The sequence below is a fragment of the Eumetopias jubatus genome, unplaced genomic scaffold, assembly GCF_037043125.1.
Source record: "Eumetopias jubatus isolate StellerSeaLion01/CBP00866 unplaced genomic scaffold, mEumJub1_p1.0 scaffold_15, whole genome shotgun sequence".
NCBI lineage: Eukaryota > Metazoa > Chordata > Mammalia > Carnivora > Otariidae > Eumetopias > Eumetopias jubatus.
Window position 1 is genome coordinate 69,661,769 of NW_028274821.1, and position 14,601 is coordinate 69,676,369.

A 14,601-nucleotide genomic window follows, 5' to 3' on the forward strand; every position below is an offset into this window, starting at 1 on the left:
ATCTAAACTTCAAACACTTTGGGTCCTGGGGCTCTTCTTAATATATAGTGTAACAACTCTGCAAAACACAAGCGGGCATATATTGCAAAACCAGAAATAATCAACATGGGTCCATGGAAAAGGAACGCACACTTTCCATTTAAAGTTTAAAAAAGATGTTTTTTAAATGGTTTAAATAGAGTTTCTTCAGAGAAGCTCATAGAATTGTATTAATTTATTCATAGTTTCCTTTATGACAAGATAACATTCTAATTCTAATACAATTTTCAGAACATTTGGCCAATACATAGACTAGATAACTGGCTGTGGAAGAGAGAGCTGAAAAGATGCTGAGTCCCTGTGTCCATCTCCCACCCCACTCAGAGTTAATCAAGCTTCACTGCCTTCCTGGAGCCTGCCCCAATCCCAGCACATCACACAGCAACTTGCTTGTTTCTCCTAGTAATCTCTTGAGGGCAGAGACAGCCTGAACTAGGTAGGGCCTGGCATATAACTGCTTCCCAATGAATACTGGAAGATAAATGATAATAAACTAATTAACAAACAAACATGATTTCAACAAAAAGCCAGCTATGATTTTTAGCTCCAAAGACAAGTCAGGTATACTTGAAATAAACCCATGAATTAAAATCAACTTTAGCTGGAAATGAAAAAGCCTGTCAAATGAGAAACAGAATGTTGAGCTGGGAAAAATGAGAAAACAAAAGTACCAAAACTGTTTAAACATATTGGACTTTAGCAAAAGATCTATTTCACAATTTATTGCTAACAGTTTTCCTAGTCTTGCAAAATTAATGAGAAAATCAGCTCAAATGAGAAAAAGGAATGTTGGGGTTGTGTAAATGATACTGTTTAAACATAAAACATGTGAATGCCAGGCCTTTGCCCCAGTGGCTGGATGACTACACCATTAAATCAACTTTTCAAGTCATAGATAGCTAGGCTGAGGAAAGTAGTTTTGGAGGTATTCATGCAGAGTGTATGAGAACTGAAATTTGAGAAGTTAAGAACCAGCTATATTGCTAAATGGCTTTCCAAAAGGTTGTAAACTCACTAGCAAACTATGGAAACATGTTTCCCACACACTTTTGGTATTTGGGGAGGTTACGGATTCTTAGTTGCTAATTTTAATACAAAAGTATCACCTTGTTTTAATTTGCTTTTATTCATGGGTAGCTCATTTTTCCTTTCATTATTAATTGAGTTCTGTTTCTGTTTCCAGGCACTTTTCCTGGTGCTTAAAGTATGTGAGGGGGCAAAGCAGACCAAGAGCCCTGTCTTCTCCCCTGTCTGCAGGGGAGACAGACACTACACAAGAAATACAACAGATAAATAAAGTAGCATGTTAGAAGACAGTAAGTTTAATAGGGGAAAAAAGGAAAGCAGGGTAAGGAGCATGAGAATGCTGGATGGGGAAGTGTGGGGCATTTTGTCATATTAATAAGTAGGATAAAGGGGTCGGGTTAGGTTTCACTGAGAAGGTGAAATTCAAAGACTGGAGGAGGTGAAGGAGAGGGTTTATCTATCTACAGAGGAGTGTTTCAGGGAGACAACAAAAGACCAGGGCGGGAGTGGACCTGGGCAGTTCAAGGGACAGTCAGGAGTCCAGTGCAACTGGAACACAGTGAACTTGGGGAAATGTGTAGCTAACAAAGTCAGGAAAGTAATGAACAGGAGGAAGGGCATTGTAAAGACTTGGGATTTTGCTGATTGAAGTGGGGAACCATTACAGGGTTTTGCGTGTAAATGAACTCATCTGGCTACTGTATTTAGAATAGACTTTAAGGATGCAAGTGTAGAAATATGATGGGCACATGAATGGAGTGACCATGGTGGTAGAGATGGAGACTAGGCAGTCTCTTGGCATGAAATCTCAGTAAGGCTGATCTAGTTACCATCACCTCTGAATATCCAAACTGCCAGAAATAGAGACCACTATTGAATTCTCAGTATAGTACTATTCTTTAAATGATCAACCTGCCACTTAGTGGGAAGTTGACTGTGTTGGGTCATTTGCATACTGGAGGGCCAATTTGTTCTCACAAGAATAGACATTTATTCTTGGGGTAGGTTTACATTTCCTGCCAGCAGAGCTTTAGCCTGTATCATCGTACAGGAGTTTACAGAGTACCTGATCCACAGACATGGAACCCCACCCATCATAGCATCCAACCAGGGGACCCACTTCACAGTGGAGGTTTGGGAGTGATCCCATGATCATAGGACCTGTTGGTCTTTTCATATACCACCCTTTCCAGAAGAGCCAATCTGAGAGAGCAATGGAATGGCTTGCTGATGGTACAGCTGAAGTACCATGTCTGAGGCAATACTGTGCAGGAGGGTTTCATTCTCCAGGATGCAATCTGCACACTGAATCAGAGAACCCTGTAGGGCACTCTGTCCCCAGTAGGAAGACCAGTTGGGTCTAGGAACCAAGGCACGGAAGCAGGAGTAGTTCCATTTACCACTCCCAGTGACCCACTGGGTACCTTTCTGCACCTTTGGAGGGGCACCCTACAGAAGCAATGACCTTGTATCAAGAGCACTACCAACCACAAAGAAGAATAAATTCCCTAACGTCATTCTTTTTGCTCATTCCTATCTCCTGCAGGGACTCCCCAGGAAGGCAGTTGTGGTAGGCCACATAGGTCAGCCTTCTTGGAACCAATTGCTGGGCAAAGAGGGAAGAAAGAATGATGGGGAAAAGAATGAAAGCTACCTGGCACCATTCTCTGTAGCAACTTTATTTCTTCTGAGCACTACAGATCCTCTTCATGTGCTTTTTTAAAAAATACCACTTATCACCTGATAGATTAAAAATATCTTTGATTTTTAGTTCATTATCTATTTATCTACTATCCCACGAGAATATAAACTCCATGAGGGCAGGGACTTTGTTTTCTTCCCTATTGTATCCCCAATACCCAGAAGAGTTCCTGGCATGGAGAGTCTCAATAATTATCTGCTGAATGAAGGGCTTGAAGTCTGGCATTTTTGCACTAGTATTTTCCAAGTCAGCAGTTGCTGCATCTCAGCTTGCTCATCTTCTTCCCTGAAATCATTTCACTGATTTCCAAAAACACAAGCAAAATTACTTGGCTTGTTCCCAAGTACTTGGAACCAATGACTCCCATCCGTCTTTTTATCTTGGCCCAATAGCTCTCAGAGAAGCCCAAGGGTATCCTACAAGGCCTTGCTCACAAGTATCCTCACCTGGGTGGCCTTTGTGTTGGGAGGGTCAGGGGTGGGGTCCTATCATCTGTCATGTTAACTATGAGACTCTAGGTAAAGGCAACTACGTCTAACAAGGAGGCATAGAGCCGGTCCAACCTGAGCTATTGGGCCAAGAGTGGTTATGTCTGGCATACAGTTTTACCAGAAATTAAAAGAAAACAAAAACAACTTTTTATCTGAACACCATACTTTAGAAAATATATCAGGTGAATCTTTCAATTGGCATTTAAAATCTACTGTTCCTACAACTATTTGGGAGGATACGCTCTTGTACATATCTAGAATATGTCTAAAGACACTCAAAACAATTATTATTTCTAGGAAGTGGACAGGGGGATTTATTTTCAATCGATCCCTTTGTATACTGTTTATTTATTTATTTTGCCGTGAGCAAAAGATTTTTTAAAAAATATACACTAATATATGGAGAGGCATCTCTCACCCCCCTTTTTCTGCAGATGGATAATAGCAGTTGTAGCAGAAAAAGGTTTTAATATTATAACAAATAAAGGTATAACAAAATACATTTAATATTATAAAAATAAATTCTAATTTAATTATAATAAATGAATTAAATTTATAATAAAACTATAATAAATTATAAAATGGTTTCAGATAGTTTCTTACAACTGTTTAAATTTCAACTAAATTGACTCATTTTAATTAAAGTGACTTCACTATTTTTTCAGCCAATGTATATTAAGCATTCACATTGTGCTAGACTCTAAAGATACCATCTGAACAAGATTGACACAACACTTGGCCTCATGGAGCTTCCAACTGAGTTGAGGATTCAGTCAACATACACTACTGAACACCTGTGTTCCAGGCACTGATCTAGGTGCCTGGGAAAGAGCCGTAAGGCAAGTCCTTTAATCTCTCCTCTCCCCACAAAGCAGAGATGGGAACTGAGTAGTAATGTGAGATAGACCATAAACAAGTTGAAAAACAATAATTTCAGGTAGATCCATGAAAAAATTTAAGCCAGGGTAATGTTACACCTATCTCATGGAGTTTTGTGGGGGCTCAAGTGAGACTGTCCTTGTAAAGTGGTTAGTGCCTCACCTAAAGAGTTAATATTTATCATTTATCATTTCAGTTATTAGAGAAGTTCTCTCTAAGGAAGTAAAATATGACCTGGAATTTGAAAGATGGAAAGGAGTTAGCCATTCAAAGATGTAGGAAGAGAGAGTTTCAAGCTGAAGTGACCTCAACTGCAAAGTCCCACAGGTTAGAACCAGCTTAGCCTGTCTGAGGTACGAAAGAAAGGGAGGTGCAGAGGGATGACAGTGAATAAGAGGGAGAGAGAAGAAAAGAGGTGAAGCCAGACAATTTGGCGGGAGCCAGATCATGTGTACTCTTCAAAGCCGGGTAAAGAGTTTGAACTGTATTCTAAAGTGTAATTAGGTATTAAGAATAGATGTGACATGATTTGAATTATGGTTGAAAAAGACTACTCTGACTGCTGGGGAGGCTGCTGGAGGGGAAAAGAGTAGAAGCGGAGAGACCAGTTGGGAGGCAGATGATAATGATGGATTAGCCTAGGGTTGGTGAATTAGAAATGGTGAAAATGGCTGAATTTGGGATATATTTTGGAGAATAAAATTGACAGGACTCGATAATGGATTACATGTGGTGGGTGAGGAAATAGGAACAGAGGAGAGATTTACCACAGATGATGACTAGATTTCTGGTCTGAGCACCTGGGTAGATGGTGGTGCCATGAACTAAAATGGGGGAAAACTGGTAAAGGGGCAGGTTTCATGGGGAAGAGAGGTCCAGAGAAAAATCAATGGTTCTGTTGGGCCATGGTAGGCTTCAGCGCTTGTTACACTCTAAGTGAAGGTATTGTATAGGTAACTGGCTAACTCTATCTACAGCTAAGGGGACAGGTCCAGGCTGGAGGTATTTCAAAACAAAGGACAAGATGAGATCACCTGGTGACCAACAGTAGATATACAGAAATGCAGAGGGCAGAGGATTAGATATTGAATTACAATACAGGGACATCTGTTAGTGGAGAGGGAAGTTGGTCAGGGAAAGTTCCATGGAAGGATTATATCTGAGCTCTTAAATACAGGAAAAACCAAGCAGTGACACTGTATCAGTCAGGATGATGGCACAGAGATGTAATTTGCAATTGGTCACATGGTTAGTGATCTAACTGTAACTTTCCTTTATACTTGAACCACCTTATGTCAAATGGTACCTTATTAAGAGGCAGAATAGCCCAGCACCTAGGAGCACATGCTCTACAGTCATTCTGCTTGGGTTAAAATGCTGGATCTGTCACTTACTAGGTGGGTGACTCCAGGCACATTACTCAGCATCTCTGTGTTCCACTTTTTATCTGTAAATGGGCATACTACAAATAGCTAACTCTTTATGCGATTCTATGTTCCTTGTCCTTACATACATTATTCAATACCCCCCACCAATAATCAATGGAGTTGAGTGCTATTATTATTCCTACCTTACTGATGAGGAACTGGAAACACATTTACCATTCCACTAATATTTATTGTGTGCTTGCTGCCAGGCACGTTTTTCCATGCTAGAGATACATCGGTTAACACATCAAAATCCTCGACTTTGTCCAGCTTCAGTCTGGGGCTTCGAGGAAAAGATGACAAAGATAATAAATATCTGTATTATATGGTAACTGGAGGATGATAAATGCTATGGAAATAACAGAATAGGATAACGGAGCTAGGGAAGCTTTGGTTTTAAGCCGAGGATCAGGGTAGACTTCACTGAGAAGGTGACATTTGAGCAAAGATTTGAAGGAGTTGAGACAGTGAGCCACCCAGCCATCTGGGTAAAGAGGAGTCAGAAGCGGGTACAGCAAGTGCAAAGGCAGGCCTTTAGGCGGGAGCAAGTGCCTAGTACCCATCAACAACCCCAAGAGCCAGGGAGAGGAGGGAGATGCGGTGAGAGGCTGGGTCTATGTATCCAGTTCCAAAAACTGTGACTTTGACTTCTCGGTGACAGGAGCCACTGGACAGTTCTGTCCACGAAGGAGTGAGAGAACTTGACCTCCTCTGTGCGTCCTTCTACTTAGGCCCAAGGTCCACCTAGGCAGTCCGGCACTGGGGTCTGCACTCTCAGGAGTAAAGAATCAGAGTCGCCACCACAAAGGCTCATCCACACAGAAAGCTCCCGGTAAGCGCCGGCCCAGGACCGTGGTTACCACGAGCCTTTCTCTTAAAGCCCGCCCCAACCTACCGCCCTCCAGTTCCCCAGCTCCAGACTTCGGCATCCACTTAGCGCGGTCTCCACTTTGCGCTTCCCCGGCTACGGGTTGCGCAACTCAGGCAGCCGGGAGGAGTCTGGACGTAGGCGGAGCAGTGGCAGGCGGGAGAACGCCCCGGCTGCAGACGCCACAAGGAAGCCCCGAGAGCCCTCCAGACGCCCACTGACTGCGTCTGCGCACGCCCGATCCAGGCCACCGACATTCCAGAGCCGCAATCCGCCCCGCCCCAATTCCGGGGCGGAGTTCTTGGCCGCGCCTGCGCACAACCTCGCCGCACCCTACGCCTGCGCGCTTCGCTAGCTCGTTCCCATCCCCCAGATTTTTTTCGGGTGGGGGAGGGGGCGCGTCTCGGCGAGTCACGTTGATGGCGGCCACCAGCCTGTGGTGAGCTAGCGGATTCTCTGCTTGTCTCGCAGAGCCCCTCGTGCCTCCTGCAGACTCAGTGGCCGGCGTTGGGCGCGTGAAGAAGCACGGCGGCCAGAACTCGCGAGGAAGGCCGCAGTCGCGGAGGGAGCGGCGCGGCCTGGGCCCAGGGCTGGGGGAGAGGCCGCTCCGCAGGGCGAATGTGACAAGCCCCCACCCCCACCGCCTTCCTCCCGAGTGCGCGAGGAGCGCGGGCGACCCCGGGGCCCCGCCAGGCCACAGACCCCGCCCAGCGGCCAGCACCCGGAGCAGGCCCGGCAGCGGAGCTGCGCCCTGGCACGATGCTGGTCACTCTGAAGACCCTCCAGCAGCAGACCTTCAAGATCGACATCGACCCCGACGAGACGGTGCGAGCGGCGGGGAGCGTGGGGCCGGGAGGGGCGGAGGCGGCCGCGCGCGGGCCGCGGGGAGCGCGAGGGGCCCGCCGGGCCTGGGCGGGGGGCGGCGCGGCGGTTCTGTGCCCTGGGCCCGGGCCTCAGCCCCGAGCAGGGCCCGGCAGCGCGGCCGAGCGGGGAGAGCCCTCAGCACCCCCGGGAGTGCGCGGCGAGCGTAGGGCTTGGGCCCCGGGCGCTGAATAAGGCCTGCCGGCTCTGGGCACGGGCAGGGCCCGGGGTCCCGGCTCTGGCGGCGTGCGGCCCACCCGAGCCTTCGGAGTTGCCCGCGGGCTTTGTGGCAGTAGTAAGGGAAGCGGTGGCCGGACGCTGAAGCCCTGGGTGGCAGATGGCGTGGAGCACACGGCCGCGGGGCACAGGAGGCCTGGACCTGAGAAGCTCTCGGTAGTGGGGCCGGGGGGGAGGGGAGGTCAAGGCTTCCTCGGTGATGGAGTCCGCCTTTATGGGTCCTTAGGTGCGGGAGGGAGATGTAGGCGTCGTCACTACTCCTGAGTGGACCCGGTTAGGAGCTAAAGTCTAGGAGGTGGTAACTGGAGAGAATGAGCTTTAAAAAAAGAGCAGGTTCCGTCAGCCCCAGAGTGAAAGGTGAGTGGTGAGTGGAGAGGGGTGTTGAAAATGAATTATTTGCCCCCTCCTCCCCAGAATTGGTGACCCTTTCATTCGCATATACTATCTTGAATCCTGTAGCCGCAGTTCTCCCGCCACCGAGCCCACACTCATACGTAGATGGCACTTCCAGGCCTCTTCGGTGGTGAAGATTTTTTGTGTGTTAGAGCCCTTCATATCCAGGCTCAAACTCACCTTCAGATTAAAGACTCCTCTTGTGTTAGAAGTCCTGTAATGTAGGTACTTACCCTGCATTCTTCCCCCAGCACCCAAATAATAGCATTTCAGGGGAGAAAAAAAGAAAATAAAAACTTTGACTCTTTTCTGCAGTTAAACCCTCGAACACTTCAAAAGTCCACGTGGTAGATTTTCGTGCCATCTTCTGTATTTGTGACTGCAAAAAGAGCCACTGTGTTGAAGTCAGTACAACTTTATGCCAAGAATCTAAATATGCCACCGGTGTAAATCTGCTTTTCTTTTGGAATTGTGATTCTGTACATCATTAAGATTGTCATGTTTAGTTTAAACCAGCTGCTTTCTCCTCATCTATTTTATAAAAAATAGTTGATTCTGGGGGCGCCTGGGTGGCTCAGTCAGTTAAGCGTCTGCCTTCGGCTCAGGTCATGATCCCAGGGTCCTGGGATCGAGCCCCGCATCGGGCTCCCTGCTCAGCAGGGAGCCTGCTTGTGTTCCCTCTCTCACTGTGTCTCTCTCTGTCAAATAAATAAATAAAATCTTTAAAAAAAAATAAAAAATAGTTGATTCTGGTTTTGGTGGAGATCAGGGGTCTTGGTGTTGAATAGATCAGTTCCATTTGTGTCTCTGTGACTTATTTGCTTTGTACCTACCTGCCTTTCGGAGATGTGAGGATTAAATGGTATTTAATTGGTGGTCAGTAAATGAAATCAGTCGATAAGGAACAGATACCTTTGGGTGAGGATATAGTATTATGTTTTACCTGTCTCATTTAATCTGAAGTTTTGTGCCTCTTCAGTTATTTAAGAAACATAGTTCCCAATCTTTTTGGAACTGTGGCACAAAATAATTTTATTGCAAGAATATGTGAAAGTATGCTTTGTGATAAGTTCTTAAAGGTACAGGAGATACCAATTATAGATGAGAAACTTTTCAGTGTTGTCAGAAGTAATTGACAATGCCCTGTGGATTGATGTAATTAATAGAAGTCAGATTTTTCTTGAATTTTTCTTTATTGCCAAGCGTGTACTAATAAGTTAAAGGATGAAAGTTTAAAGTGCAACTGTTTAATGTTCCCTCAGACAAAACTTTTCATAAAACGTCTATTTGGCTTTGGTTCTTTGCAGTAATATTGGTGCGGCAGGAACTTTCCCAGCTTACAATATTCAGAATTAACTCCAGAATTATTGAAACCTAAAGGAGTTTTTGTAAATACCTGTGGGTTTATTGAAGTTATGCAGTAACTTTTCTACATTTCCGCTGAATGTTCTATGATACTTGGATAGCTCTTTAGGCACTTTGTGCATTGACTATCTTAGAGCCAATATTGTATTTGTATATACTCAATATATTTGTTGTTTAGTAGTTTTTTTCCAAGGAATGTCTTGAGTTACATGATTTATAAATATACTTCTAAAAGTGTGTGTTCAGAAAGAACATTGTTACAGAGAGTGGCTTCAGCTTCTTGTTCCTATTTGTCTAAATATATTTTTGTTCTTATTTATATAAATATAGAAACTAATATTGTTAGTCTGGAGCAAGAAATGAAGACAGGAGCATTTACATTAAAATGACTTGTTGGATTTCTTTCTTTTTTTTTTTTTTTAAGATTTTATTTTTAAATAATGTCTACACCCAATGTGGGGCTCTAACTTGAAACCCGGAGATCAAGAGTCCTGTGCTCTACGGGCTGAGCTAACCAGCCGCCCCTTGTAGGATTTCATTTTACTGGACTTAAATTTCAGAGATGTTTATAGTGGGGTTTTTTGTTTTGCTTTTAAGGTTGTATTTATTTATTTGAGAGAGAGAATGAGAGAGAGAGCACATGAGAGGGGGGAGGGTCAGAGGGAGAAGCTGACTCCCTGCTGAGCAGGGAGCCCAATGCGGGACTCCATCCTGGGACTCCATCCTGGGACTCCATCCTGGGACTCAGGATCATGACCTGAGCGGAAGGCAGTTGCTTAACCAACTGAACCACCCAGGCGCCCTTTAGTGGTTTTTTTAGTATCTATTTTGGTTACAGTATTTAGGTAAAATTTCTGTAAGAAAAGAAATAATTAAATAATAATATAAGGAGACTCTAAGTGTCCTGTTGTGAAAATTTATTGTGAAAACTAGGTAACCAAGTATATTAGAAATAGATCTAAAATAAAGGGGAGAAAATAGGATTTTAGTGAGACCTGTAGGGAGAGCCACATAAAGTGAAGAACAGTTTTTGCTCTCAGAGACCTTGATTTTGGCTCCTCGAAGTTTTGTCCTTGTTTGATTTTTACCTAGAAGGAACTAAGAAAATTAATTTGAAATGGCCAGCATAGAAACTCGTGAGCTTGAGATGAGCAGGAACAAAAATGAATGCAAGAAAAGACTAAGATAAGAGGAATCATGGGAGTGATTCATTTGTTGAACATGTATATGTTTAGCTGTCTTTTGAGTGTCAGCACTGGAGGAGTATGGGCACATGTGGAATGTGGTGGGTCTTTTGGGAACCCTATTGACCTAGTTCTCAAAAGCTATAGAGTAGATGTACAAAGTGGGGAAAGCAGTGGAATTTGTATTTGCTTTAGTTTTTGAATGCTGAAAGTCCTCTCCCCCTTTTTCAGATACCAAAATTTTCTTAAGACTTACTAGCCATTTTGTATCATTTACTTGACCATTCCCATGCGCCACCTTTAGTGTAATCAGTGCAGGTCTTTTTACTGTTACGATAGTAATCTGTCTCCTCTTATAGTCAAACAGTACAGAAACACAATAAGAAGGTTGGATGGGAAGACCATTGCTAAAAGAGAATATTCTTAATTGTGTGGTTTTATTTTAAAGATATTTTTTATTTAAAAAATTGGAGAAATTTAATCTATACAAAGCATTCTTTGATGTCTAATAGACTACTACTTGAATAAAATTTTAAAAATTCTGAAAGTTGGTGATGTGATGGATGGACATATAGAGGAAAATGGAGTACACGTTTTTTTTAAAGCTCAAATCCAAAGGCACTTAATTTTGTTTTGCGGTTACTTCAACCCTTAATTAAGAACAAATATATTAAAAAACAAAAATTGAGATGATTGTAATACATTGCAGGTTTTATTGTATCACTAAAAATGATAAGAAAGTTATGTGATACTCAGATATAATTCTTCAATATGCTAACCCTTGTCACTGTAGTGTGCTTTCAATAAGTGGAAGAACAATGCTAAGTGTGAGATTAGACTTTAAATGAAGAAGCTGAAATGCAATTATAATAGTACATAAGTGACATCAAAGCTGTTGTTGGTATATGTTGGAAATTTTGGATAAAAGAACTGTAAAGATATAGTTTTAATTGTTATAGATAGCACATTTAGTGTACTGTAATGTGTAAAGAAATACTTGCTTTGTGGTTTATTTGTATAATATTGGTTATACTGTAAAATATTGTTTAGTACTTGTTCTGTATATGGTATTTGTTAGCCATCATTTATTAGCAACTTGTTCCTGTTGTGGTTTATTGTATTTTAATATAGTTGTGCTGGAGATAGTACTTTATTTTAGGAGTTTCCTAGATTATTAATACATTAAGAATGATAAATGTATTAAAATACTGTATTACGGGGGCATCTGGGTGGCCAAGTCTGTTGAGGGTCTGACTCTTGGTTTTGGCTCAGGTCATGATCTCAGGGTTTGGGATGGAGCACCAAGTTGGGCACTGTACTCAGCGGGGAGTCTGCTTGAGATGCTCTCTCTCTTTAAAGTAAATAAATAAATCTTTAAAAAACTGTATCACAGAGATGAAATGAAGGTTTCTTGGCATATTGGTAAAGCATAATACGGGAAGTACCTGGAAAATCAGATACGGTTTCTGCCAGACTTTTGCTCTTCCTATACCTGACACATAGTGGGCATTAATAAACATCTTTTGAATGAATTGAATGCATTCTTTTAGTGATCCCTCAATATTTGCATGTTGATTTTTATTTAATATTTGTTGAGTACTTACTAAACTTTCAGTCCTACTGTCACGGTGCATATGTTACAATGGAATAAATCCGTTAAAAAAACAAATTTTAATGATCAGATAATGCTAAGAGCTATGTAGAGAATTGAAATAGGGTGAGGTAATGTGATAGTGTATGACTGGGTGGCTACTTTTAAATTGACTAGTCACTGAAGGCCTTTTTGAATACAGTGACATTTAAACTGATATCTGAATAATAATAAGTACTCAGATGGGGAAGAGTGTTTTCTGTAGGGAAAGACCTTTAAGAGTGTGTTTTGGGACTCAAAAAAGGCTTGTATTGCTAATCTAGTAAGTGAGGGAAAAGAGAGGTAATAGATCAGAGTTAGGCAAGGGGGGGTTTTCAAGGTAAAATAAGCCTTTGGGGAATTTTAAGCAGAGGAGAAAAATTTCTTCTTTGATTTTAAAGGTTACTTTGACTACTGTATGGGAAATGGATAATAGGATGAGCAAGAGGGATAGCAGCGAGACCAGTTAGGCTTATATAGTAGTCTTAAACAGTCAAGGCTTTAACTAGGGAAGTAGGAGCCACAGATATGAAGAAAAATGGATGGATTTGAGATGTGCTTGGGAGCATAGAGTTGAGAGAATTTTTGATGGGTTGGAGTGGGGAAAATTGAGAAATTGAAGATTAAGCCTAGATTTTGGTTGTATAAATTGTGTGAATACTTATGATCTTTCCTGAGATGTGGAGGGCTGGGAAGGGAGCAGGTTTGGGGTTGTGGTGGGAACTCAAGACTTAAGTCTAAGATGCCTATTACGTGTTCAAATAAAGATGACAAGGAGATTTGTTAACGAATCTCGATTCCAGAGAGAAGTTTGAGTTGGAGATAGAGCCCTGACGGTAGGCAGCCTGTGTGGTTGACTTCAGTCCATGGGACCAAATGAGATCATCTAGCAATCTTTTTCAGTGTCCATTGCTTGTGTAATTTGAACCCTAAATTATCCACTATATGTAATTAATTGTATTCTACTAGAATTGAAGAACCATGGTGAGAATGTAGCTGGGTAATAGGATGGGGCCTGAGGTTGAAGCCTGGATTTGGAGCTTGAGTAGTGAAGAGGTCAGTCAAGGAACAATCTTTGAGGTGGGAAGAATCCAAGAAAAAATGTTTCAAGGAGAAGGAAAGGATCAAATGTGTCTACTGCTTGAGAATTCAAGAGACATGCCCTTTGGTTTTGACAGCTTGGAGATTATTAGTTACCCTGACAAGTAATTTCCATGGAATGGTGGAGCCAAAAGTTATGTTTAAGTGGATTGAGGAATGAATGGGAGATGAGGAAATGTAGATAGTAACTATGGACATATATTAGTTATCCTGACATTGTCATTTTCCCTGATGTAGCTGCTTTTATCTTTGTGTTTAAAACATGTGACAATGATCACAATTCTGATCTTCACAGCATGTGATAGACATTGTTTAAAAAAGACATCCACACCAGAATTGTGGAAAATAATGTATTAGTGTATGTTCTAAAAAAAAGAAATGAATGCCAGGGTGATTAGTAACTTGCTGCCATCACACAGTCAATGGCTTCGGTAGTTTCAGTATCTGTGAAGGATGGTTTTGCTCATACCCTGGTCTTCTTTCCTTAATCTCTCATCCAGTGATAGTTCCTTCTACACTGCCTCAATTATTCAGTCCCATGACTGGTAACTAGATCTTATTGCTAGTAACTGTAGCTATTCCCCCATTCCCAGTAATCTGTTTTTAGTAACCTACTTTACCTTTCTTCTGATTCCAGTTCTAATGAGACCTATAATTCTTTTGATCCACACTTCTTTTTGCTGGCCCTCCCTTCATGTTATTGCTTCCACTCTTGCCCGGCTAAAATAGGGTCAGTGATTATAATCACTCTCTTGGAAGGGTCAGCATAGCATGTCTCTTGAGCCAGACTGCCTGAGTTTCAATCCTGGCTGTAGCACTTGCTCTGTGACCTTGGGCAAGTTACCTAATAATGCGTCTGTTTCCTCATCTTAAAATGAGAGTACTGCCACTGGAAGTACTAACCTCACGTGGTTGTTTGGAAGGTTTTACGAGTTTGAGAGCATACACATAAAACCGTGACCATGCTTGACAACATGGTCCCAATCTCACTTCATTGTTTTTTCTTGGAAAACCCCAAATGTGATTAAATTCAGTTTTGTTTGTACTTGCACTTGTGTAGCTAGAAGACAAACACATAGCCACATTGATTTGTCTCACTTAAAGTTCATGAACATTAACTGTAATTGGGTCCTCTGTACTGCCTGTTAAGTGTACTTCACTAGTGTACACTTTACTAGTCCATCCATTCACTCTTCCACTGTCATAAGCAGATTTCATTGAATGTCCTCATTTTCAGCCAATAACCCTAGCTTTTAGATTTTATTGAGATTTTAGATTTTATTGAGAATATAGAAACAGTCAGGACAGAACTTTTGCAGAGTCCTACCAGAACTTCCTACTTCCTATAGTCCCCTTTTGTTGGGGGTTGATATCTATTAGGGGTGGTGCTAAGGCTGG

The 14,601-nt window shown here is 42.3% G+C and overlaps 1 protein-coding gene across 2 annotated transcripts in view; it reads left to right on the forward strand.

Moving 5' to 3' along the window:
• The first annotated feature begins 6,789 nt into the window (after window positions 1–6,789).
• RAD23B (RAD23 nucleotide excision repair protein B) overlaps window positions 6,790–14,601 on the forward strand; it is a 39,794-nt gene continuing 31,982 nt past the window's right edge. Inside the window, exon 1 of one of the 2 annotated variants that reach the window (XM_028108749.2) lies at window positions 6,790–7,257. In XM_028108749.2, the coding sequence (XP_027964550.1) occupies window positions 7,192–7,257 (66 nt within the window). In that variant the 5' untranslated portion in view covers window positions 6,790–7,191. The remainder of the gene's footprint in view (window positions 7,258–14,601) is intronic. The other variant, XM_028108748.2, reaches the window with a different exon arrangement.